Genomic DNA, 27,017 nt, shown 5'->3' on the forward strand with positions numbered 1-27,017 from the left:
ATAACTTTCCTTTCCCAATGCTGCATTTTAAAACCTGTTTTCCCACACATAAAACCAATTATTTTCCCAAACGAGGTATAATCCCTGTACACTGACATTACTTCCATTTAAAAATGCAGAGCTTGCAGACTCAGCGTGGAAGCTCACTGGAGTCTGTAAGACTTATTTCATTCAAAGAATAATGATCTCAATATCTCTGGAATGTAAAACCTTCAGCTGGTGCTTAAAGCAAAAAACAAAACAAAACAAAAAAAACCCAACAAAACAACAACTTAAAGAATCCTTCCATCTCAGGCCCCCAGACATGAATACATCATCCTGCTAAGTCACAAGAGGACATGAACTCTCTGAACATAAAAAAAGCTTCACCTGCTTTAGCTTCCTTGGAAAACAAACTGTATTTCAGCAGACAACTTTCACTGACCAGTCACAGTCTGACATCTTTATTTTACAACATAGCCTTTAGAACTCCTCTTTGGACAGTGTATCTTTACAAGTTACTACTATTCTATACAGCCACTACTTAATTTAAGTGAATAAGTGATTAAAGGGGGATAGGATACAACAATAAGATCTATTATATCTTCAAATTTGCCTTCTCTAGGAGAGAAGGAAAACATCTAAATTTTTATTGTGCCCCTATTCCCAAGCAGATATCATTTAGATAAAAAGAAGTTATTTAAAGACGTATCCTGGCTGATAAATTCTGAACAAAGTGAAATCATATTGCAACAGTATGAAAGCTGTGACAACCAATTAACGCTCAGGTTCTTAGCAGATCACAGTAGTCCGTAGTTATATTTTTGTTTTGATATTCTTGACAGAGTTCTTCAGAATAGAGTGGATTCTCTATAGCATTTACTCTAAGGGGTACAAGACTTTCCATGGAGTTGCCAGAGTGGGTGAATATATAACAGGATATTTAGGGGTAGTACCAAAGGTTGGGAAAAGGGAGGATTCAGAGTGGATCAGGGATAAGTGAGAATGGCATCAGCAGAGTTTGTCCTGTCCTTTAAGTTCTATCTTTAGTTATTTTCTGTGCACATGTGCTCCCTCGTCTAGGGAGAGTGGGGAGAGGGAATTCACTAACAAACCTCATGCCATAACAGCCAGAGGTCTGGGCTGTGTGCTGCAGACTGAGGGACTGGAAACCAGACAGCAGAGAGATCAAAAATCAGAGAATCATGGAGGGTGTTTTCCATGAGCAGTGAACCAAAGAAACACGATAGGGCTATTCATGCTGTCAGGGTTTATGTAGCTGCCTGCAGAGGTACTTCTCTCTGTCAGGATATGTGTCTGGCTGTGTCTGTGTGGAATGTGTTTGCTGCTTCTTCTGGAATTCAGCCTCAGCTTTGCAGGACATGGAAAATGGGGACAAACACCAGCCTGTTATCTCAGCAGGCTCAGGAGGGAAGGAATCCCCCTACATCCTTCAGTCCACTGGATTAAGCTTTCTTGAGCGTATGTTTAAAGGATTCTGCTGTCCCTTGAAACAACCTGGAACTGCTAGGGCTCCAGCTTAGTGACCTTTTTAAAGACATGGTCACTCCTCACAATACAAAGTTTTAAGAGAAATACTATTCATGTGCAATGAATTGCTGTTCAGCCATAGCTTTTCATTTTGAAGCAGCATTTCCTTGCTTTCCCTTCTCTTACTTTTGCTTTGCTGTTATGGCAACAGCTGTTCAAACAGGCCCACTTTTTTCTCTCCCTCATATTTTTCAGTAGGTCATATAGAAATCTAAGGCATCCAGAACTGAAATGCAAGAGTAGTACACATAATGAACAAAAACATTATCAGCCCAGCCCACATGCCACCACTGCAAATGGTGCAAACGTGTGCTATAGAAATGTCTGAGATAACAAATCATCTCAAGAAAATAGATAGGTAAGGCACTGCAATACAACCAAAAAATGCTGTTAACTGAAGACACTCATTCTATACATTTTAGTTTACAGCTGTAATGTCTACACAAAGACCAACTGATAATTTGCAAGATACAGTGCAGTACACATTATAATCCTAATTTAGCTGTTTAGTAAATACTAGGTTCCTAATGCTTTTGTAAGATTTGAGAGAAAGCAATGTATCCAACAATATCAAATGCAACTAATAATGGTTTCAAAATATCTTCCACTGGGAATCCCCATATCAGGCTGAGTTTCAAAAAAGCCTTCAAGATGTTTACTTTAATTTCTTTTTTTTTTTTAACCAAATTGAGGCTTTCAAGGAAGCCTCTCCATACACTGTCCCAAATTATAATACAACACCATTCGATTCCTGTCACATAGAGGCTGCTTTTATTTTCTGCATAGGCAGTAAACATTTTGACAAGGCAGCCTTTAACTAATAGCTTAACTACAGGCCTACTGCATCCTTAGTAGAAGCAATCTTTCTTTACCTTTTTCAAGTTTCAATGTATTTTTTTCTTCCTCCTGAAGTACATAAACCAAAGTTTCCCAAATAGTGGAGGTAGGAGTTATTATCTTACCGTGATGGAAACAGAGGGAGGTACAATTAACGATGGAACACACAACAAAATTCATATAAAACTAAACTGATTAAAAGAAAAAATAGGGCCTTCACTGTAATATAAATTTGAAGATAATTTTCAGAATGATGAGAATATCTATTTGCCCTTATTAAATTCCTGAGAAACCCAAGATATATTTAATGAATAAAATATATTTATAAAATAATAATGAAAAGTCAGAGGAAAAAAAAAACTAATTAAAAAATGATTAAGGCAAATCAAAATCTTTGTGTAATATGCATAAAAATAAATTGGAATCACATTTAAGGAACAAGGATGATTCAACTTAAGTGCATAATAAGAAATAATCCACGTTTTCTGGTAAAATTCATATTGAAGAAAAAACAGAAAATGTGTTCCAGTTGAGATCTGATCAGAAGCTTGAGAAGCAGAAGAGCCTGATCAAGAATTTTTTTGAACAAAACAGGATTGTATATTTCAAATCATAAAGTTATATCAAAAAGGTAATAATCATTATCTGGTCATCTGTGATTGATTTCTGTTTTTGCTAACAACAAAAAAACCCAACATAAGTTACAACTTATAAACACACTTAAATATCTACTGCAGAGGTCTGCTTTAAGAAGCTGTCCCTCTTGGACAGTAAAAAATTTTCTGCATTGTAAACAATTTACAAATCATAAATCAAATGCACAACACTGTCAGCAGTTTGAACAATGAAAAAGGAAGATTACTATCGTGGTGACAGAACGCAGTACATTTGTCAATAGTTAGCTAGAGTAATGTATGGAAATAAAAGTTTTTTGAATATGCTTGGTTAAAAACTATATATTACTGTTACTTAACAGTAATTTCATCTGTTACACTATTTCCACTTTGTATAGAAGGTGTATTCCACAAGGAAGCTTGTCCTCTAATCTTAAGTTGTTGCTTAAAGAAAACACAGAAGTAAGGAAATTCATACAACCAAATAAATGCTAGAAGTCACCAATTGTGAGTTACTCTTGAAGATGATGAGCACAGCTGACACACAGTCACAGTAAGCTGTAAGTTATGCTTTTTATTAATGACTGTAATAATCAGTCAAAAGACCCAGGGAACTAAGTCCAACTCTAAAAATATGACCAAATAACATCTGAATATGCATTATCATTGCTATATATGCTATAGTAGCATCTATTGCTGCTATATATTTTCAGACTTGTTTGTTCATAGTTTGAGCCGCTTCTGCAGGAGAGAATTAAGTAAAATTAAGTACTAACCAAAATAAATGATTTGCATAACAAGAATCTTATTAATGCTTCAGAAACTTCCATTGGATAGTTTCTCTAGAAAAAATTATGACTAGAAATTATGTTCCCCTCAAATCTCCTTTCGAAATAAAAGCCAACACTAATGTTTACAGAAATACATGTCATATACCACCAGACAAGATTGTCAGAAACAAATGATTTCTGTTTCTTGTCTGGAGCTAATAGAAGACTGGTCACTCCTGAATAAACTTTCCACATAAATTCAGAATACTGACATTTGTGTCCTTAGATATTAATTTATAGTAGGCAGATAAATAAATCCCTTCTATCTCTCTGTCAATATAACTCTCCTGCCAATTCAAGTACTTTAACTAAAGACATTTCTACTTAAATATAGATGTCTGGACATTGAAATTGTAAGGGACCAGTTGTATCAGCTCACTGCTCCTAAATCCACAGTGCCTGACAGGATTCACCTCAGAATGCTGAAGGAATGAGCAGACTTTATATCCGGACACCTCTAAACAATTTACCAAAGGCTGTGGAAGTCTGGGGAGGCCCCCACTGACTGGAAGATTGCGAGTTATACCCACCTGCCAAAAGGGCATGAAAGAAGACCTTGTTAGTATAAACTCAGTCTCTGGAAATGTTATGGAGAAGACTGTCCTGGGGAACACTGAAAGGCGTTTAAAGATAAAGCTATTATCAGGAACAGATGCAATGCAGTGGAAAGTGCAACAATGACAGCAGAGCAGCAAGGTGCCAGGCTACAGCGAGGGAGGATTTGCTCAAACACAACAGGCACTGGCACAGAAATAAGGAAAAGAAGCTGCTTCCCTTCAGAAGGCCCCAGGCATGCAGGGTTCTCCAGAGAGATGCACTGGTCTCCACTGTAACCCTTAAATAAGGTCTGGGAAGGGGTGGATCCTGGATCAACCCATTCTATTCACTCAAGTGCACAGCATGCACCTGAGCTCCCCTAGGTTGGCCCTGCCTTCCTACCAGGTGCTCAAGTACAACTTCAAGGCATGACCTCGCATTTCCACTACAATAGCCAACAAGGTTTCATCAAGGGAAAGTAATTTCATCTTCTATGATAAGATCACCTTCCTGGTGGATGAATGGAAGGTAGTGGATGTAATCTTTCTGGATTTTAGGAACGTCTTTGATGCTCTCCTTCCTCAGGGCATCCTTCTGGACATACTACCCAACCAAACAAGTTCACATGACGCTGGGTGATGAACTGGCTCAATAGCAGAGCTCAATGGATTGGAGCTACATCTGGCTGGCAGTCACAAGCAGCGATCCCCAAGGTGCAATTCTAGAGACAGTCCACTTCAACACTTTTATCAGTAGTAGTCTGGATACAGGAGTGGAACACAACCTCAGCAAGTTTACAGGTGATGCTAAACAGGGAGATGCTATCAACTCTCTGGAGGGATTAGCGAGATCTAGACAGACAGGAGCAGAGGGATCTAGATGGGCAGTCAGCAACGGCACGAAGTTCAACAAAGATAAATGCTGGGTACTGCACATGGGACGGTGCAATGCCAGACACAAATACTGACTGCAAAATAAGTGTATGGAGAGCAGCTCAGCAGTAAGGGATTGGTGCTGGTGACAGCAGCTCAGCATGAGTCAGCAGTGTGCCCTGGCAGCCAAAGGGCAAATTGCATTCTGGGGAGCATTATGCACAGCATAGGCAGGCAGTCAAAAGAAGTGACTCCTTCTATATTTAGTGATTGTGTGGCCTCATCTCTTCTGTGTGCAGTTCTAGGCAGACAATATTGAAGGACACATGATCTAAAAATATTAACATATTTGAAATCATCCAGTGGAAGGCAACAAAGCTGGTAAAAAGGCTGGAGGGCATGTCCTGTGAGGACAGGTTGATGTCACCTGAGCTGTCCAGTCTGGATGAGGCCAAGAGGCAACCTCAGTGCTCTGCAGCAGCCTAAGGAGGGGAGAGAGGTGCTGGGCTCCGTTCCCGAAACCAATGGCAGGGTGGGAACAACACAGAGCTGAGTCATGGGAGGTCAGACTGGGCCGTAGGAAGTGTTTCTATATTGTGAGGGTGGCCAGACACTGGAACTGACTTCCTAGACAGGTGATTGATGTCCATGCTAGTCAGTGTTCAAGAAGCATTTTGATAATATTCTAATTTATGTGCTTTAACTTTTGGTTAACTCTGAAGTGGTCAGGCAGTTGGACACTGTAATCTTTGAAGGTCCTTTCAACTTATCTACTCTAAATCCTAAACTTTCTCTTCTTTGTTGACTGATAAAACTGTTGTCAGACTATGCATACTTTAAAATATCCCCTTGTAAAACTGTAGGATGCAGATATTATCTTTATTTGCTTTGAAGACTCTTCTCCTTTTAATTTCTACATTGTAAGAATTGCTTCTCTTTCCTTTTTATACGTATTTCTCCACCAGATTAAAGGTTATGTCTTTTCTTAGATAAATCTGAGTATGTTTTTATCCTCCATAGTTGATCACAAAGACATTAATGATTGGAATCTAAGGCATATGTCCATTCTAAAGCACATAACAACTTTTATCAGTATTTTTAACTTAATTATGAAGTTGCTGAAATTGCTTTGTTTTCTGTCTTCATTTTAACAAGCCTTATGATACATATTCTAACTACTATAATGCAATACACATGATATACTGTGTCACTGAACACCAAGATACTGAGTTAAAATGACTCTTTAAAATTACCTGTATGGCAAGTGCTCGAGCTACAAGACTTCTAATATATTGTAAAGGATCTTCTGGACCTTCCCACTTGCTCTGCCATGTGGGGGGACACTGAAATAAAAGGATACTTACTGAAAGTATTTCAAAACAACTGAAGATTTTCACAATTTGATCACAGAACTCCTTACAGAAAGGTATCTTTCAAAGAATCTATCATGTCTACTTTATAGGTAAAAAAGTTTTTGGATCTTTGAACACAAATTCTGTAGGATATCTACGGAACAAGTACATCTACAAGAACAAGCAGCTTATATACTTATACTTTATATAAAGCTGCATGCTTTATTGCATAATTATTTACTTTTGAATAAACATTATCCTTCAGTGTTTGCAGACTATTAATAGATATGCATTTACAGACAGTTCACCTAACTATCATTTAGAAGGCACTCAACTTACATTGATAATATATCACTCTAAATTAATCTAAGTTAAAAAGAAAGATCTTAGCTAATTGTTAGCATGGAGGCATATTAACATTTAAATTTTGCATAAATAACACTTATTGTTGAAATCATTGGAAGTCATACATTTATTTTCACATTTCTGTTTGCATTCTAGCAGCTTCTTCAGATGCTGTCATCTTAGAAGAACTAAAATATTTGTTCTTTTCAAATATAATTTTTTTTTTAATACTCCTTTATGAGCTAATTCACGACCACATTAAAATAAGCAAAAGCAGTGTAGAGGAAAAGCATTAAGTGAATCACTTTAGGTGACAAATATGCAGAGATCTAGCTGCAGTGGTTACAAGAGACTGCTAATAGTCTCCCTGGAGAGCTGCTGAAGAGATTGCTTTATGGTCACAATCCAATAAAGTGATCTGTGTCAAGGTAAATGGCTAAGCACGCATATGAAATGCCAGAAATACTTCATTCAGTAGATCCGGAAGCACTGAACTGATGCTTGGGAGTGATAAAAATGCATAGAATCGTTAAGTACATTTTTGTGTCAGTGACTGGCTTCATAGCTCCTGCTGCTTCCAATTTAAGGGTGCAGCTCAAGCACACAAGGAACCCAAACTCTTGATCAATGAGAAGAAATGTAACTATAAATACTAAAAAATGGCCATTGTACGTTACATGTATTCTTTGCATTTACTATGACTCGTACTTCAGCACCAGTTTCAAACATACAGTCAAAATGTGTTTAAAAACACGAGACTGCTACATAAAAATGCTCATTTATCCTATTTGTATTCCAATTTTGCTCACAAATGCTGTTTTGTTATTCTAAAGAGACAAATAATTTAATTTTTGTTTTATTTAGAAATTTGACAGATCAATAACTAACACAACATGATTTGAAATAGTTGTTCCACACATGCAGATAAACCACATATTTGGGAATTACTTTTCATTGTAGAAGGAGTCTCAGTATCTGTGCATTATCATCAAGACAACTGATAAATTGCTACAGGTGGAAAAAAACACTGAGTTTCACATGAATGTTTGACTATCTTTGGAATCCAATTATTAAGCTATTACTGACAGTGTGTGGCCGTTTGCATACACGAATTGTACTAGTTTATAAACAAGCCCAGTTTGATGCCAGAAAACATGGATAAAACAGATGTATTGATTTCAGTTACTTCTCTCATAAATCAAGAATATAGGGCAATATGATAGGTTAATCTGATAGGTACATGTCTGGTGTGGTATGGCAGTAATCCATAATGAATAACTGCAGACTGCAAACTGTGATTATGACTGCAGTAAAACTTAAAATTTACGAAAATCTAAAAATGGAGAATGGGGACAGATTTACATGTTTTACTGGCTAATATATTTGACTTATATAGAATGATTTCGTATTTGGAATGGAAATACTATTAAACAACTTCTAATCTTATCGGATTTGTCCGTAAGAAAAAGCTTAATGAAAGTATAATATACTCAGAAGCTTCTGCAAATAGTTGAAGCAACACTTTTCTGGGTTTCGTTCTACAAAAACATTTCTGTTAGTTATTAAAGATCATAAATATTAGTAAATTAAATATTTATATAGATAACTCACACATATATATGCAATCTTTATACATACAGCTAACTAGAGGCTGTTTCAACCGATAATCCTTTCTTTCTAACATCAAAAAAGCATTCTGGAAAACGAAGGCCATCTGGAAGGTTTCCAGATAATGAATTTATTTATCTCCAAACAACATACAGCTTATTTAGCAGCAATTTGTTAACCATAAGAGCTGCACAGATGTGCCTAAACTCCAAGATGTAAAATGGCTTTGTTTTAATACTGGAAGTTGCTCATGATTGCTTAAAAATAGCTGTAACACAGACAACCATTTGTTAAAGGAGAGAAATAACCTTCTCTACTCAAGGCCTTCAGACAGTATTGAACCTTCACGATACATCTGAGAATCCATTTTGAACTCATAAGTATAATCATCACACAAAAGATCCATGAATTTTAAGGAACCTCTGGAACTCACTAATCCATTTTAGAGTAACTGTTAATAAAAAAGTGTAGAATAAATGGTGACATAAATATATGTATCAGAATATCATCGAGTTTTTATTTTCATTGCTTTTAAAAGAAATTTATGAAAAATTACTTACCTTCTGATTTATCAGAGCACTTGCAAGCCTTTGTACTTCAGAACTCAGTAAAGAGGTACCTCTAATGACTTTACTTAAAGAAGCAAGTGACTGATGGACACTTTGCACAAGGCGAATAGCACTGAATTGTTCAAGAGTAATGAACGATAAGATTGGAGATCCTTGTCGCTCCACAGGAGGAGTCACCTTCTGATGAATCAGGTTAGAATTCTAAAAAGGAACATGTGACAACCAGTTAATAAACTGAGGGAAACTATGATGTTATAACCCATATTCTTTGTTTAATTTGTGATACCTCAAAAGACCTTGGTATCTGCAAAGTAGTTCAGACATTCCCTTCTTTTGGAGACTGAATCAAAACTACAACACTTTCACTGTTATCCCTGTGATGTTCAGTAAAGGCACCAACCTTCTCAGACAACTCTGTTCACCTTATTACTTTAAAAGAACGGGGATTCCTTAAAATTATTTATCAAAATCACCGTTAATAGTATTTACATTAATATGCCAATATAATAATCAGTAGCATACTCTGCATAACAGGACTGCACTGGTCAATATGCACCATGTTGCAGATATAGCTTTTGTTCTGATAAGACTACTTCATAAATTATGGCTTCAAGCTGCTCCAGGGAAGGTTCAGGCTGGACGTTACGAAATACCACTTCTCTGAAAGGGTGGTCAGGCACTGGAATGGGCTGCCCAGGGAGGTGGTGGAGTCACTAACCCTGGAGGTGTTCAAGGAGCATTTGGACGTTGTGTTGAGGGACATGGTTTATTGAGAACTATTGTTGATGGGTGAATGGTTGGACTGAGTGATCCTGTGGGTCTTTTCCAACTTTGGTGATTCTATGACTCTATGACAGGCAAAGCAGAGAATTCACACACTTCATCCCAAAATTGATTAGCAGGATCACTGTATTTCTTAAATACAAGATATATACACAGTCATACAGTACTTTATTTTACATATATGCAGTTCTATACGTCTCTTCTTCTTACCACATTCATTTACTCCCGACACCTGTTATTTATTACCTTTGTATAGAATAAGATGTCTTACTTAAGGAATTACATTTATTAACAGGAAAATTGAAGCAATCTTTTTTATAATGAATAGCGTATAGTGGGACTGCTATATTAAGAAACAAACTCTGCTTGTCAGAGTACAATATGTTTCAAAAACTAAGCACACACTGTTTTAATTTTTGCGTATCACCAAGGATAACCACATACTAAGTACAACACAAACATAAATGTTATCAGTATTTATAAACCTTGCCCAGTTACACATGGTACCTATTAACAGGTGAGTGAATAATAAACAGCTGCAGAGTTTGCATTATTAAATTGTCCAGTAGAAGTAGAGTGTTTTAAGCTGACAATTACTGTGTGTCTACAGATTAACAGTGGAAACTTCTGTTACGCTGCAAGAAGAATCCCTTCCCATGAGACAAAGCCAGATTCACTGATATCAACTACTCAGCCATTCTAAGAAAAGCTGTCTAGCAAGTTGTTCTTCAAGCATTAACAAAAGAAGAAAAACGAAACCATAAAACAATCCAGGGACAGAAGTGATGCAGAGAAAGCTTAAATAAATACAGCTTCTATGTAACTCACATGGTTGCACCTATGGGGCTGATGACTCTGTAAGGATCTAACTGTCTGCACAAGGGTGTCCCTTTCTCTAAATCTGGAATGGCATCTTGCTACCCAGAACTCACAGGATGTTTGCCTCCATAACCTTCCCCAGGCACTCTGTTTGTCAGAACAAACACTCAACTATGAAGAAAACCATAAGAAATGCTAACTGAAAGACTAAATATACTTAACATTATGACTGACTGAAAAATGATGGATAACGTCCTCCCCACACCATGAAAATGGTATACAACAAACTCACTGTTCAAAGTGTAAAAAACACACAGCATTTATAAAAGTCAAGTTTTGAATTTTGTCTTTGCATGAATCCTGAAATCACAGTATGAGTTTCACTTCGGTTCTCCTAAGGCCACAGTTCATTGAATATATAAAAATATAATTATGTGATCTGTGTTCCAGATCATATTTGATATAAATTGCTTCTTGGTTCTGCAGCATAGTCCAGTTGATCATTTCTTGTGGGAGTATTTAATTGCAAAAAGGGCAGAAAAAAGACATTGCTTTGCTCAGTCTTTCATATACCCTATCTCCATTCATGACAAACTTACTGAAGTAGGAGGCCTCCAAGTTCCTCCATGCTGTCCATTACATAACCATCTCCTATGAACCGCATATTCATTTCATAATGCTTTAATGCTTTCTCCTGAGAATTTGTTGAAAGAACCAATCTGTCACTTTTATAGCAAAATTAAACGTGAATACTGATATCAGCTTATACATTTAACGTTCTATTACATCCCCTAAAAATCTATTATGTATATAACTCGCATCAGCTTTAAAAATATTCTCATGACCTGCTTGGAAATTAAGATGAAGAACTTCTGAAGCATTGAGTGCTCTTTCCTAATCATAAAAAAAATTTAAGATAGGTTCTAATCTTTAGCATTAAATGCTATGTTATACTACCAATATTAAATTAGATGTATTTTGAGACTTTGATCATTTTCCCTCTCTCAGTTCTGTTACTTGTTCCTATCTCTGTACAATGTAAGATTTTTCACTCTCACGTAAGCTGCTCTAAGCTTTCCTGCACAATCTTCCGAAATTCAGCTTTTTCAAACTCCTGTATGTTCTGAAAGCCGAACCCTCAGAAATGTAACAGCTATAACAAAAATGTATTTTCTGTATGTGATTAGTTCTGCATTTGATTCTAAATTCAGTTTCATTTGTGGTGTTTTTTTGGAATCTTCCATTGGTCTTTTGATGTACTTATTCTGCCCTCCTGTTTCTCTGGCTATTTTTTTAGATACAAAGCTTCTACTGTGTATTATACAATTATTTCTTTGCTGAAAATACATGAAAGAATGACAGTCTATTCCCGTTTCATTGATTTTCCTTGGTTAAAAAAGTAATGCTCTTTTCTTAAAGCTGAGGTTTCTATCTTTTAGATAAAAGAGCAACAGCCCACTGATTTTCATTTGTCTTTCAGCATTATGCAACATTATTAAAACAATTAGTTAACCTGCAGTTTGCAAATACAACAGAAGACGGAGCACATGATTTTGGCAGCCATGACAGCTTATGATCTTACATTCTGCAAATGCTGCTTTGAAACAGTTTCAGCATTTTTAGTATGAGTGGGCCTTTTAACTTTCATAGAAGTATTAAAGAGTTTCCCTGCAGCAAGGCAAAAAAATGCATCCATCCTGCAAACAGAATACAGCACTTACTCTTGTCTCTGTTTGCAGCAGACCATCATTTGGACATGATGGAACACTTATGCAGCCCCACTTGCAGCCTGCAATGTTTGCACTTCCCTGAAAACTATCTCATGATGGGCAATGCCTGCACTATTTTGGATAGTGCTGTACACCACCCCGTAACAATTACATCCCTATATGGGACCTGGTCTAAGCTGTCATGGCAGAAGGTAGCATGGGAAGAAAAAAGACAAAAGAACATGAGGAGACTGGATTAGTCTGATGGTGCTGTCCCGACCAACAGGCTGCGGTGAGGCATCAACTGACATCAAGGAAGATATGTTTAAAATACTGTGTAACAATTGTTTGACAAGTTATTTAGTAGAGCCTTCATTTTCATCAGTAAATAATCTCGTATGCAAGCTTACATTGAGCATAAGTGGCTTGTGTGGTAGGTTGCTTTTTTTCCCTTTTTTTAACTTAAGGGCAGGTTCACAAGAGTTTAATTAATTTGATTAGAGTTAAGCTATTACTAAATCACTCTGAGAGGCACTGCAACAGTTATAGGCCGGTATTTATTACAAAGGTGCTCTCCAACACTAAGAATAAAAATGAGTATTTTCAAAGGAAGCTAACATAAATGGTAGTCAAAAGATTCTGCATCAGTCCATAACAGCTAAATAGAAAAAGGAAGGTTTGCTAGTGTGACTTTGAGCACATCAATGTATAATTCAAACAAAACCAGATTATAAGTGTGATGTAAGTAAAAGAACCCAGCTCCAGATTCTTTGAAGTGGCTGAAGGTGACGTCTCTGCCTGTAGGGGTGGGAAGGAACTACTCACAAAGAGGGCAAAGGCAAGCTTGTGACTTCTGGCACCAAGATCATTCCTGCTCCATCTCAAGACTGCACGAACAGATAGTGCCCTCATAAGCTATGAGGGAGGTGGAAGCACTGTCCAATGAAACTCACAAGCCAATTAAACTAGGCCCACAGAGAAGTAGGAGGAGGGAATACTCAGCAACAGCAGTGGACAACTCCCTGCTTCAGGGAAAAGCAATTCTCATTTGCCAACCTGGCCTCTAGGAAGGTTTGCTATTTGCAATGAACTCAGATGTGCACTACTGTGGAAAGATTTCTGAAGCTTTTTTGGCCCTCACGCTATTACTCGTTGATGTTCTTCCACATAGGAACCAGCCATTCTGGCAGGGGTAACCTGGAGTACAAGACCTGCAGAGCTGAGTCCTTCTAGAGCTCTGTTTAATTCAAATTTCTAATTTTAGAGAGATATTTGCTCCAGTAGCTGCTAGGGACTGAACCTTGCGGAATGTCACTACCATTCTTGAGAAGGTGTATGCAGAGCAGTTTCTGGTTGCCTCCAGTGGGCTCTTCTGCAAAAACTGCTATGCCAACTTGTGTACATTCACTGCCTGTTAGCTGTTCTCTGTACTATGAACTGAGAAATGACAATTTGCTTTTACAAAAAATTCAAATAGATCCCATGCCAGAGCAAGTGGATATGGCCTGAAGGAGGCCACAGCCCATGGAGAGTCCTAGGCCAGAGCTGCAGCTCACTGTTCTAATCTCCTTGCAGTATGGAATAGATTACATTAATGTTCCTATGTCTGTTTTGCTAGTGACAGACATTAGTGAGAGATCCAACCCACTGTTACTTTTTTTTTTCATAGATATTTTCTCAACCTGCTCTGTTGAGAAAAGGGAGCAGGAGAGCAGCATGGTGGATTTTAGCTAGCCATCAGTGTGAAACCATCATATTGGCCAGTATCAGGTAAAACATGTTTTATCATTGATTTCTCAAATTCATTGGCTACTTAAGTTCTACCACTGATTATGTGCTCCATACTAATTTTATTGGTTTAAATATTGATATTCAGTTCAGAGAAATATGTAGTCAATTGCTATTTATTGTTTTATCTAAACTCAGACACACACAAAAATATAGAAGTGATCATCATACAGTATTAACAGAGTACAGACAAACATATATGCACATTTGAAGATTATGATAAATTATTTCAGTAGAAATTATATAAGTTACATCTAAGTAAAGTTGTAAATTTTCTCATGCTTCAGAATCATCAGCATTTCGATGCTGAATAACTATTTTCACGGCACTTCTAAGATAATCTTTCTTGAGCTAATCCTTGATTTACATACTCAGAATGTTTAGAAGTGTTTAAAATGTTTTAAAAACACAGTTAATCTTTGTCTACATATGAGGCCCTATAATGAGCCTCAGTTGCACTTCTGCCTTTGGAATAAAAAGTGAGTGATTTTAAAAACAGCTTTAAAATTATGTTAACTGGAATCAGTTACGATCTGTACTGGATCTATAGTGTATTACGGATCTATACTGATCTACACTTCCTGAGTTTCAGACATTTTGAAATAGTTAACCATTATTTCCAACTACCACTGGGAATAAGTACATTTGACAGGAAGAAGACACTTCCTGTAAGAGATACAGAAGGTCTTGTTATCATCTATCCCATCTGCTTCTACTTTACTAATATCTGTATCAAACTGATAAAGGAAAAAAAAAGATAATGACAGTCTGCAGCTACATAAAAATGATACGCTTCAGAACAGAGAATAAATTAAAGAAACTTCACAGGTGCAGGATTAAACAGTTTTTTGTGATTTTACTTCTTTGTAATCAGGTGATCACTTTAGCTAATATTCTGTGTCCATTCACGCAAGAATAAAATCATGTGTGGATCTTAACAGCAATTCAACTATTTTCTTTATTTCAATTTCCAGATCTTTATTTAAAACTTCTGAAAACAAACACTGAACAACGAATAAAGAATCATAATGTAGCAATGTATGTATTTTTTTTAGATGCTTAGCCTTTTCAAAGTGTAAAGCAAACAGTCTATTAAAGCAAGTATTGATGAAAGGCATATATACATGTTTTGAAACTTATGCAGACGTTCTCACAAAAAAAACTACATCAGCCTAGATGTCATCCTATTCTAAAGGAGATCCACACATGACAGAAAAAAAAAAGAACCTATTAACAGCAGAAAAATGTTAGAAAGCAAAGAAAGTTGAAATAGTCTTTTTGTTTGTTTTTCCTCACAAACTGCAGTAAAAATGTACACATGAGCAGTAAAAATCTAAGACAAATGTAGATTCCTCTCTAGATGCAAAGTGATACTTTTTCCTCTATTTAGAATGAAGCAGAAGTATAAATAGGCACCACGATCTTGATTCAGGTGGGCATCTAGTGACATCTGACATGTCTCACTTTCCCTCTGCATCCTACCCAGCAGATCACAGGTCTCCTGCAGCTTCTGCCTGGCTATGAATATTTGATGATTTCTGATACAGTGAACAAAGCTTTGTTTAAGGTGACTAAACTGAGCCCTTATTACAACACAGATCAAAAAGAGCATTTTGCATCTCTAAGGAAGTTTTCAGGTACAGTGTGTCAAGAATACCTACTTTCACATCAACAAACAAAAATCTTTGAAAGAAACTAGCTGCTCAGTTCTCTGAACTATACAAACTATATGGTAACTCACATGGGGAAAATTAAGGTGGTCAGTGGTCAGAGATCATTCAAACCATAGACTGTATAAACCATTAAGGCTGATACTAATCTGTAGTGAACAGAAGAGTTTTGTAGTTAAACAGAGGCCTCCTGCATTCACAGAAGTAGTGTACACAAGGCACAAGTTTTAAATAATAATTGTGTTTTTTTGAACTTAAATATAATATAGTAAGCATAGCAAACAATATATAGTATAACATTTTTGTACACAGTTGTCCTACAATACTAGAACTGCTAGGAAAAGGCTGTACTAACTAGGCCATTACTATGAGGTCCCAGTAATGACCTTCTAAGCTTGCAATCAATCTGTGAAGACAGCTTGTTTTTTGACAAGGAATTCACCAGGTGTCTCCTGGTGTTAAGTGTGGGACAACAGTAAAGGTTTTGAAAGTTTCAGGCTAAAAAGAGAACAGTGTTAATTATGAACAAAACTAGGCAATGGTCATCTGCTGGTCACTGGTGAAGGGCAACGTTAAGATCTGGAAAGACTGCTTCTGCTTTTTGTAACATGATAAAGGTAAACAAGAAAGAAAAATAGCTAAGTGATTAAATACGATACCTGCTACAGCATAAAGAAACTCCACATTGCACAGCCTCTAGTTAAGGAGCAGGGATAAAGGATTAAGACACATTTTGCCACTGAAAACTCTTACAAAAGAGGATCTCAAATTTGAGGGCAATAGGCAAGACCTCGTTTCAGTCCAGCTTCCCCTGACACGGAACTCTAAGGCTTGACTACCTTCACCTGGGTAACTAAGATCATCAAGGACAACAGCAAAAAAAAAAAAAATACATGGCTTCCTTATTCATGCTACTGTACAGACACATCTAATTAATGATACAAGTTTTAAAGAATAGCACTTTGAATATGTAGTACTACTAATAAATAATTATAATAATAAAAAATAATAAATAATTAATAATGCAACTGAACTAATTGCTAGCAATGGGTGCTGTTAGTAAGTATTAATGTAGTAGAGTTTAAAACTGGTTTCATTTAACAGTCTATCAAACATTACTATCATAATCTTTAATTTTCTGATTGTATATGGGTACATATGTATGTATGAAACTGTTTCATCGGAACTCTTGAATAGAAGGATTGCAGGCATAAAGGTATGTAAAGAACCAACCTCCTGTTAGCAAGGTATAATGGAAGGTGTCACGTTGAAATATACTGCTATCTTTATAGGATCACAGACCTGATTAACAACAGTCTGTTTCAGAGGTGGCAGATTTCATCATGAATTATTTAGTAGCAAGAGATTATTTTGACAGAAATATGATTTATCATACACTTAGTATGTATAAGAAAAGGATTTGAGACATTTCAAAATGTAATTGTGAATTCTAATGTATACCTCATGTCACTCTTTTGTATGCTATTATCTAAGTAAGGGAAAGGTTTTTCTCATTCCAATGTTCTTATGTATAAGACATATTTTTAGGCTGCAATGTCTCGGCTCTATTTCTTACCACTGAGGAGAAAATATGGCCTCACATCTAAGTAGGCACCTGACATTTGATGAGAAAAATCTTCCCCTAGCATGCCTAGTACCTTCATTTCAAAGACAATGTGTACATGCTGCAGCTAAATGGAGACCAACAAAAATAGCTGGAAACCAAGCTTTATATCACACATGAAAAAAGCAGCCACCAAACTGAACCCAGTCAAACAAAAAGGAAGTGATACTGGATATTGCAAGCTTTGTAGAAAGGGTTTAAGAGAATCATCATCTTAAAGCTAGTGAGCATATTTCAATATCATACAAGAAAAACATTTTGTGAATACAAATACAAGATGTTAATCATGTCTTATGAGTGTGGTCTCACTCCCATATGAAGGAGAAAGAGATTGGCTATTATACCACATGCAGAGTTAATTTACGTACATGTAACATTATACTTCCCACCTCAAATGCATTTAATTTACTTCTAAACTCCTTATGTTTCAGTATCCAAGACAATTTGTTAAACCTTACTTTTAAAGTAGTTACTGGGAAGAAAAAAAAATAAGTTGTCTTTTCAAAGCTACTTTCCTACCTGATTAAGTTTCTTCCATAGGCTGAGAATAGGTGAAAGTTCAGTTGACCATATTTCTCTGTCAAATTTGCAGCCAGCACTTACTGACCTGCTCAGGATCCGAAGCTGTGAAATGACCTGAGTGTTGGGAAAACAAAGGCAGATAGTGGAGAAGGATAAATAAAAATGTACAAAAATGCAAGTAGCAAATACTTTCTAATTTATCTATGGACTATACTTTTCTGCATACTTAATTACTGAACATCATCTATTAAAACACAAGCAATATCCATATACAAGCATATACCTGAGCCTCTTAAGCTCAAAACCAAAAACATTCCTTTATTTTTCTTATCACATTCATTGCCTGTGTACAGCTATAATTCAAAAACCAATCAGGTGTATAATTCAATCAAAATCCTCTTTTCCACATAATCTATGGAAAAATGCTTGAGCTAAAAAAATATCAATAACACAACATAGTACATACTAAACATATACAGTATGTATCAGGCAACAAAACTCCAAGAGAATTATAATAAATTCATTCTCATCTCCCATGGATCTCCTTCTTAGCTACTCTTGCTAGCTCAGATTAGTTGAATGTGTATTTACTCTCTTAGAAAAACATTCTTTCTTTTTAAAATGAGTAAATACACATTTAAGTAATTAAAAGGCTAACTACCAAACTCTCAGAAAGAAGGGGAGCTCTGAGTTTATCATATCCAGCTGATTCTCCTTCTTAGCAATCCTGGAAACTCCAAACAAATTCATCAAATATATGCATATGTTTATAAAGAGATACTGCAATTAAACTTATACGGAAAAAAAGCAGTGTGCCCCTTAAGCAGGGATATTTTAACCATGTTAAGTAAATTTCAGTTATTTTTCATAGAATGTTTTTTGCAATACATGTTATAGAACGACTTCCTCTCTTTCATTTGACTTCAAAGTCCTAAGCTTGGTAACACAGATTTTGTTAACTGTTTAAAAGGATTGGATTATTTATATGGTGGCATATTAAATCAAGCTGTTTCTGCTGAGTTTAGACTTAGTTTCTTTTGTTGAAACATATACAATGTAGTAATAAACAATGGAATACAATGAAGTCATGCATCCTTTTGTTTTTCTGATAAATTTTATTCAGCTGAAGCAAACATCAGCTTCTTTTTTTTTTTTTTAACCAGCCTCAACAGGGAGTATGAAGCACTACAAGATGGTACTACAGTGAACTGTTACTTTAAAACTTATAACACTTACTACACTTTATACTTATGTTAAATGTCTCACAAGACACATATACATATAAATATATTGTATAATACATAAACCTATTTTTAGAATAACAAGTTTAAAGATACTTTCAGATAAGCTAAAATAATATTGATAAATAATACGGTTAATTCTGGAAAAAAAAAAAAAAAGGCATTTATTAGTTCCATCACAAATGAAAACATGATCTGTTCTCCTAGAGAATTCTGCATACTCTGTGATTCTTCCAGATCTCAGAGAAGATGAACAGTTCCCTCCATGGGAGCTGTACTCATCTCTAGGCAAAACAAATAACTTTATATATAACATATAAATATATAGATAACATATATAGCATATATATATATGTTATCTATATATTTATATATAACAAATATGATTTTCATGAAAGTCATAGAAAGGACAAAAATGGGCCTAAGACATAGCAGGGCAGAAAGGTGCACACAGTGGTTGAGTACCTAGAGTGAGACCCTGACACAAATTAAAAGGGAATGTGATCAGCCATCTGTATTTAAGGATAAAACTAACTTTTGGGTTGACTGTGCACACTGTGCATAGTCACTTAAATCGAGCTTACCACAGACAAGTGCAAATTCACCGCTGCTACCTTTAGGCATTTACTTGAAGCATGTGTATCACCAAGAATGCTACCTTTTCCTTCCTACTTATACAACAGACAGATCTCAAGTGGGCTGCACTGTTCTTCAGAACTCCTTCCTCTTCTGTAAAAACTTCATATAGACAGGTCTATGTTGTAGAATTTAGATTGAAGTTTTTTATTTCCTGAAAACCTGATTTTACACCTCAAGGAGTAATCAGCTCCTCTCACTATATTACAATATGTGAGGTAGCCATCAACAGGTCACCTTACAATCAGGTACCTACTCTACAATAAGATCCATCATGCCTTAAACATGATGGTAGTATGACCACAAAGAGCCTTGGAAGTGACCAGACCCAGAGGCAGACATGTAGATCTTTTCCAGTCTGCTGTGGTACAAAGCAGACACAGATATGGTTACAATACTAAGCAATCTGAAAATCTAATCATATTTCTATCAAAGAGGATAATCAAAATCACAATATTTTTACAATGCCTAAGCTTTGAATGCTTACCTTTGTAATCTCTATGCATTCTTTTAATACATATATTAATATTCTTAAAAGCCCTTGCAAGCTCGAATAAACATCTAAATATTCTGAATATATGATAAATTGGGGAAAAATTACCATAAAAAGGATATATATACACCACAAAATTATGAGAGGATGGAAATCAAAGCTATGAAAATATAAAAGCAATCACAGAAATGGTTTGGTCATGGATGGATAAGAAGGTTATTCAGAACCATGAACCTTTGTAGAAACTGCCTGTTTTAAGTAAGAGAAAATAATCAAACTACTTAAAGAAAAAGTGATAGGGTAATTAATTTGTGAATAGAACATCTAAAAACTATGGACAGTACACAGAAACTATTACCAAATATTTTTGTTCCTCCTTAGTGGAAAATTCATATATTGTATGCTTTTTTGGCATTGTCATCGTAGGAGAATGTAAATTGTATATATTAGTAAAGGTGGAGCTGTCAAGATTAAAATGTCAGTATTTGTTTGCCCTGTTATTAAAATTAATTGAGTACCGCAGCATTTTCATCCATTTCATGCTTCATGGGTTTCTCTGGATATATGCTGTTATATTATTGAATACTGCATTATAGTACGAGAAAACATATTCCGAGAAATTAAAAGAGAGAATGTAGACTATGGAAAACAATAAAGATAATGAGTGATCCCATGTGGCTTTGTATGTAATGACTAGGAAATCATGTTAGACTTGAAAATGGAAGAAAAGAAGAAGAAAAAAAGTAAAAATAAAAATCAAGAAATGCCAAGATTTTAACATTTCCTCCTCTGGAATTTTGATAAAAACAGAATTCCAGGACCACAAAATCCATTTCTGTTCTTTACTCACCTAGAACATGAAGAAAATGTCTTGCCTTTGGTAATTCACAGCTACAGGCAAAATTGGTACTTCACAAACACAAAATATAATAAAAACAGACATATCTAAGTGTAGTACTTATTTCATAAAGAATCTACTGTAAACATTACACAACAAAGTCAAACTTCACATGTGGTATTATAATTCGAAAAAGAGGAATGAAATAAACCCTACAATGTATTGTGAAATTCTATATCATTAAATTGTAAAAAAAAAAAAAAAAAAAAAAAAAAAAAGAAGTCTAGGATAAATAATTCCTGAACTAAGCATTATAACTGTTCTAGGAATAAAAAACAGAACAGATTTGCCAAGATCTATTTTTTTTTTTTTCCCCATGACTATGGAGTGGATAAAAGGATTTTCATTTCTGAACAGAGAGCTAACAAACTTTTCTCAATAAATCTATAGGAAATAGCAAAGCAGATACACTACTGCCATCTACCAGCTTTAAAAGGCTTTGGTCTTTGCACAGAAACCACTTCTACATTTCATTTCTCTGACTGAAAAAACATATCCCTTTACAGAGCTGTTCAAAGAAATATTTCTATTTTTATAAGACTTTACAGTTTAAACCAAAAAAAGGAAGTGGTAATGTAGTCACCTTTGTAAACACTAGCAGAGTAGTAACTCAAGGCATTGTGACTATTTCTTCCCTGACCATAGCCTGTCAAAGCAGGGAACTGATCTCAGTCTGATATGCCCCCTGACAGAACTTAACACTTTCACATTATTCTCTGTAATCCAACTGCAGTTACCCACAGCATTGTGTAAGTAGCCGAAGACTGAGCTGCCAATAAAGCCTTCCCAATTTTCAGACTCACTGTGCTGCTTACGTCTCTGCACAGTCCCTGGAGGTTGTTAGGACGAGGGTCCTTTAACAACTTTCAGAGGCATATCGTTCAAACTGCATGCAAATGCATTAGGAACACCATAGGTATATGATCAGTCTTCTCTTGTTCCCTTTGGGTCACCTCAATATTGTTAATTCACTCAAAAATGATCTGAATTGAGACTGGATGATTTTCAGAGCTACATTGCTTTTAATCAAAATACCAAGTGAAATAAAGTAAGACACTGACATCACTAACATCTTGTTTTAAATAGAAGAGGACTTTAGACATCCAGAAGATACTTCTGTAAAGAAAGGGATTCAACACAGGAGGAAAAGAAAATATGGATGACTCTACAGATCAACTACACAAGTCCACTACCGAGCCAGTGTTGCAGCTGCACCTTCTCCAAAAGAACAGCTAGGGGGTTTTGCTGCATAGAGGTCCCCATGTTCCATATTTGCTGGAGAACACCATGCTGAAAAGAAGACCACAAGAAGGGGATGACGTAGGCTCATGACACACCCTGAAAAATCTAAGAAATCTGGAAAAATGCAGCTTGTTCTTAGAACAGAACAATATTCTCACATACAGAGCACCAATTAGTAAGTTTTCAAGTAGTAGTTCTGCACTGATGCAATGCAATGGCACAGGGTTGTGTTTTCCACTGTGGGTTCCATTCTGTTCTGTGGCAAAGAATCTCTTTCATGAAGCACCATAGGTATATGCAAAATGCTCCCCATATTTTAAAAATTCTTGTTTGGTACTCAAATTGCTCAAATACAGGGTAATAATAAATACAATTTGGCCTTACTCATCTATTTCTGCTAGAGCCTATTAGTCATATATTTGTGATGTGAGATGCATTTAATAAATGTCAGTAATTATGTGTTCTGCACAGTTAACACAAGAGAAAAATTTAAAATTACTTTTAAAAATAGCTTTATGTTCATCCTGACATCAATTGCAATAATGTAACAAGTTCAGAACAATTTCAATTGCATTCTTTTCAGTAATCATGTCCATATTACTCTATGCACCATGATTAGAATTATGGGGAAGTGGTAGATATAAAATTAGGTACTAATGTTCATGATCCCTTTAAGAATCTAGAGTCTGAAAAGGAAAATCTGTTGAGGAAAGGACAAGAAGCTACAGCTATTGTATTACAGCTGCACTTCAATAAACAGTTACAAACCACAGCCCCACTATTCTCTATATAGCAAAGTACTGCAGTTACAGATACGATTTGGTATTAGCTGACTTGGATAATACAAGCAGTAGAGACGAGGTGTTTAAGCTCAAGTATGCTTGAGCAGTCTCACAGTTGCAGGTGACCCTGTACACCTGGAATATGTTGTCTCTGTTGCTGTCATATGCAAGCAAGAACTGGAACTGTGCTATTAGATTGCAAACAAGATCTGCAAGAAGTTGGGGAGAAGAGGTATGGAATCCAGCAGTGACTTGCTGAAAATGGAAATGGTTAAAGGTTTTCTTCAAAAAAGTTGAATATAAGAACCAAAGGATAAGGTGCTGTTTTACTGAAGTCAATGGGATTATTGCAATTACATTTAATGAGGCAAGATACACTTCATGTTTTCTGACCTTGGTTCACATTTGCTTGCCTTACTTGATTGCTTTTACACTGTTTTCCATTAGCAGTCTGCTATTCATTTCAACTCTGCAAGTATACTTCACAAAATAAAAAAGAGCAGTAACAAAAGATAATAGAGTTTTTCCACAAAAATATCCAATTTTCAAGCGCAGGCAAAATAGCAACTGTAATTCTTTTAAATAAGCACTATATTTAGCAGTGATGCTAAGGTACGATGAGCTACGTATATTAAGTTTATGTGGCAAGGTTGAAGTAGCAGTGCAGAGGCTGCAGGGGTGGCTCTGTGAGCAGCACCCAGCACTGCCCTATGCCAGAGCAGAGCAGCTCCAGATGCTCCCACAGGGACCCACTGGGCAGAGCTGAGCTGTGAGTGATGCTGGGTGCACCTATGGGAGAGAGGATTGGAGGGAGGGAAACAGTGCTGTGCAACTGCAGCTGGGAAAGGGGTGAGAAATGAGGGAAAAGTGGCCCTGCAGCCCCCAAGGGAGGAAGGCAGGAGGTGATTAATAAAATTCCTCTTACATTTCTTAGCTTTTATTAAGAAAAGTATCAATGCATCTAAGACAAACACATGCTTTAAGATGACTGAATTTTCACTTTCTCTTCATAAGCCCTTCAATTTTAAATTAAATACTCACATTTGAAATGAAATTATAATAACTATACTTGGATTGTTACAACTCTCAGTGGAGAAATGGAGAAACAACTATGATTCAATTTGTGTCTGATTAATATCATCTAGTTCTTCAAACAGTCCAGCATCCCATTTCTGCATAACGAACACCCTGCTAGTTACAGCAGTCCTCTGAGATGGCCATTAAAATGCTCACTATACTATTTTTACAAATACTGTTGACATTACCACAGAGCTTCCTGTAAAGAAATACATACTTTCAAACAATGATTCACATCTGTATTTTAGGTGCTTGTCTAGAATGGCACGAACTATTTCCTGTACCTGCTTGTCTTTCTCCAGGAGCACACACAGACACACCCACATTAAGATGAGGTGGCTAATATTATTTATATGATTCAAGTTAGATGAGATGAATTGAACATGGGCTTTTTTAGAAAAACAGAACAAATAACAACTGAAGAGCTGACTTTGGATCAGGGTTACCACACTTTCCTATCAAAGAACCTTAACATTAAAAATAAATAAATAGATCACATGAGATTATTCCAACATTTCTGCATTTTCAGTTCATATTCCTAGGGTGATTACTAGCAATAATTCACAAACGTTTGCAGGTATGCTGCAAGTCCTGCACTGAACAAGACAGCTCTTAATTGCTTTTCCAAGGTGTGAAATATATACAGAGGGCCCTGAACACTTCAGTGCGGAAATATGATAAACACTGCTTTGTTGAAGACATTTCATTATTATTCTATTAAAATTACAGTAAAGGATGAAACAAGTTCCTACGTATTCAGAATACAGACAAATATAGTCCTAAAAGTAAAAGAACACCTTGGAATCAAGAGACTTCTCTTTAAAAGGGTGACTAGAGAAAGATCCAAATTGTAGGCCCTTCTCATCCACAGGAAAACTTCACACAGTGCAATATACTTCTCTAATCACTGATGGAGGTTATACTGAGACATTAAACCATCAGAACATAGACCAACACGCAAGCAAAACCACAGTGACAGGAAAGGACCATGACAGTAACCTACTGGTAGGGACATTTGTTGAGCGTGAGGAAAGTGGAGTTGCAGCTGTGCAGACAATCTCTACCTGGCATAAAACAAAATGAGCTACGATGACTTGCAGCTGAGCTGTCAGCTGAGTTGTTTTCTACTTTGACTGCACTGTTTTGCAGAGCGAACATAGCGAGAGATGTGAGATTATTCACAGTCATATTCAACTTAAGAGAGGTTGTGTCAAAGGCATGTTGTAATAGTAGGTGAGGCAGAACCACAGTGAACTCTAGAAATCCAGCTGCTCTACCTACACAAAGCAACTGAAAATAGAACTCAGAAAAATACTATATGTTGGAAAGATCACATGCATATTTAAGTCAAATATTTTCTTAAAAAGCTCGCTGTTAGCAGTATTAACACTGAACTGTACCACAGAACATCATAAGACATAGTTTCTAACAATTCCATCAGTAATGATTAATATTAAAATCATAAAGTTAGCACTATTCAGCTCTTACATTAGAATTGAAGATTAGAATTGAAAAAAAAAAACAAGCTGTGAATGTGTTCAGTAGTTGCATGCCTACTGAAAACAGTCTGTTTCTTTTCAGTGCTGTGTTTTAGCCTTACCCAAATGCTACTAGTAGTGCAGTAGAAGGTTACAGAAGTGAACTCTGTGTAACTGCAAAATACTGCACCGTGCTGCAGCAAATTTCTACTACAGCAGAAAAATGTGATGCTACAGCAAAAGAAACTATCATTCCTATACATGAAGAGAGGTTGTGGATACCCCATCCCTGGAGACATTCAGGCTGGATGTGGCTCTGGACAGCCTGGTCTAGTGGTTGGTGACCCTGCCCATCGCAGGGGAGTTGAAACTAGATGATCATTGTGGTCCTTTTCAACCCAGGCCATTCCATGATTCCATGAAAAGTGACTACTACTCATGGAAAGTCTATAAGAAACATCCATTTCTGTTATCTAAGTGTTCTGCCTTAAGTAGTGGAATAAACTGATACAATAAAATGAGATTTATTTTAAAATAATTACATTAGTGTAAATTCACAGTCAGTAAAAGAGATCAGAGTGTTGATCTAATTTTAATATTTATCTTGAAAAATTTTGAAACAATAAAATGTTTCAGAATAGAGTTAAGATCAATGGATATATGAGTGGTTTCAGAGATTTAAAATAACCACTCAGATGAGAAAAGTAAAAATTTCTGTCAGTTGGTTTAAAGAAAGTGACTTCAAATTATGCATGATTTAAGAAAACTACTTCCTCTAATCCTGAGCTTGGTGGAGTAGACAGTACAGCTCTGCATAAGAAATAAGATGTCAGCAAAATATAGACTGAAAAAGAATAATGTCTAGTAGATGAGAAACACATGGGTTAGTAGATAAGCATTTATGAGAGAATACACCACATATTTAGCACAGACTCTGTGAACCAATGGACAAAAGTCATCAGATTTGGTCTTTCCATTGTTAGGGACATAGTGACTGAGGTGGTTGCAATTTATTTCTTGCTTCCATATTCACTGAACACTTTTCTGCTTTGGCTTGCTACAGGATATACGACCAAAAAAAAAAAGAAAAAAAAGAAGAAGAAAACAAACTCGACATATGTAAGGCATTCCAGTTATTTCACATTATGAACCATGGAATCA

At 36.0% G+C, this 27,017-nt stretch overlaps 1 protein-coding gene across 2 annotated transcripts in view; it reads right to left on the bottom strand.

Moving 5' to 3' along the window:
* The window catches only part of DYNC2H1 (dynein cytoplasmic 2 heavy chain 1), a 139,759-nt gene that overhangs the window by 20,014 nt on the left and 92,728 nt on the right, over window positions 1–27,017 (bottom strand). For both annotated transcript variants that reach the window (XM_015279695.4, XM_417173.8), the window contains exons 83-85: window positions 18,007–18,123; window positions 9,086–9,295; window positions 6,474–6,563 (exon numbers count right to left, since the gene is read on the bottom strand). In XM_015279695.4, the coding sequence (XP_015135181.2) occupies window positions 6,474–6,563; window positions 9,086–9,295; window positions 18,007–18,123 (417 nt within the window). The remainder of the gene's footprint in view (window positions 1–6,473; window positions 6,564–9,085; window positions 9,296–18,006; window positions 18,124–27,017) is intronic.

The sequence above is a fragment of the Gallus gallus genome, chromosome 1 (assembly GCF_016699485.2).
Source record: "Gallus gallus isolate bGalGal1 chromosome 1, bGalGal1.mat.broiler.GRCg7b, whole genome shotgun sequence".
Classification (NCBI taxonomy): domain Eukaryota; kingdom Metazoa; phylum Chordata; class Aves; order Galliformes; family Phasianidae; genus Gallus; species Gallus gallus.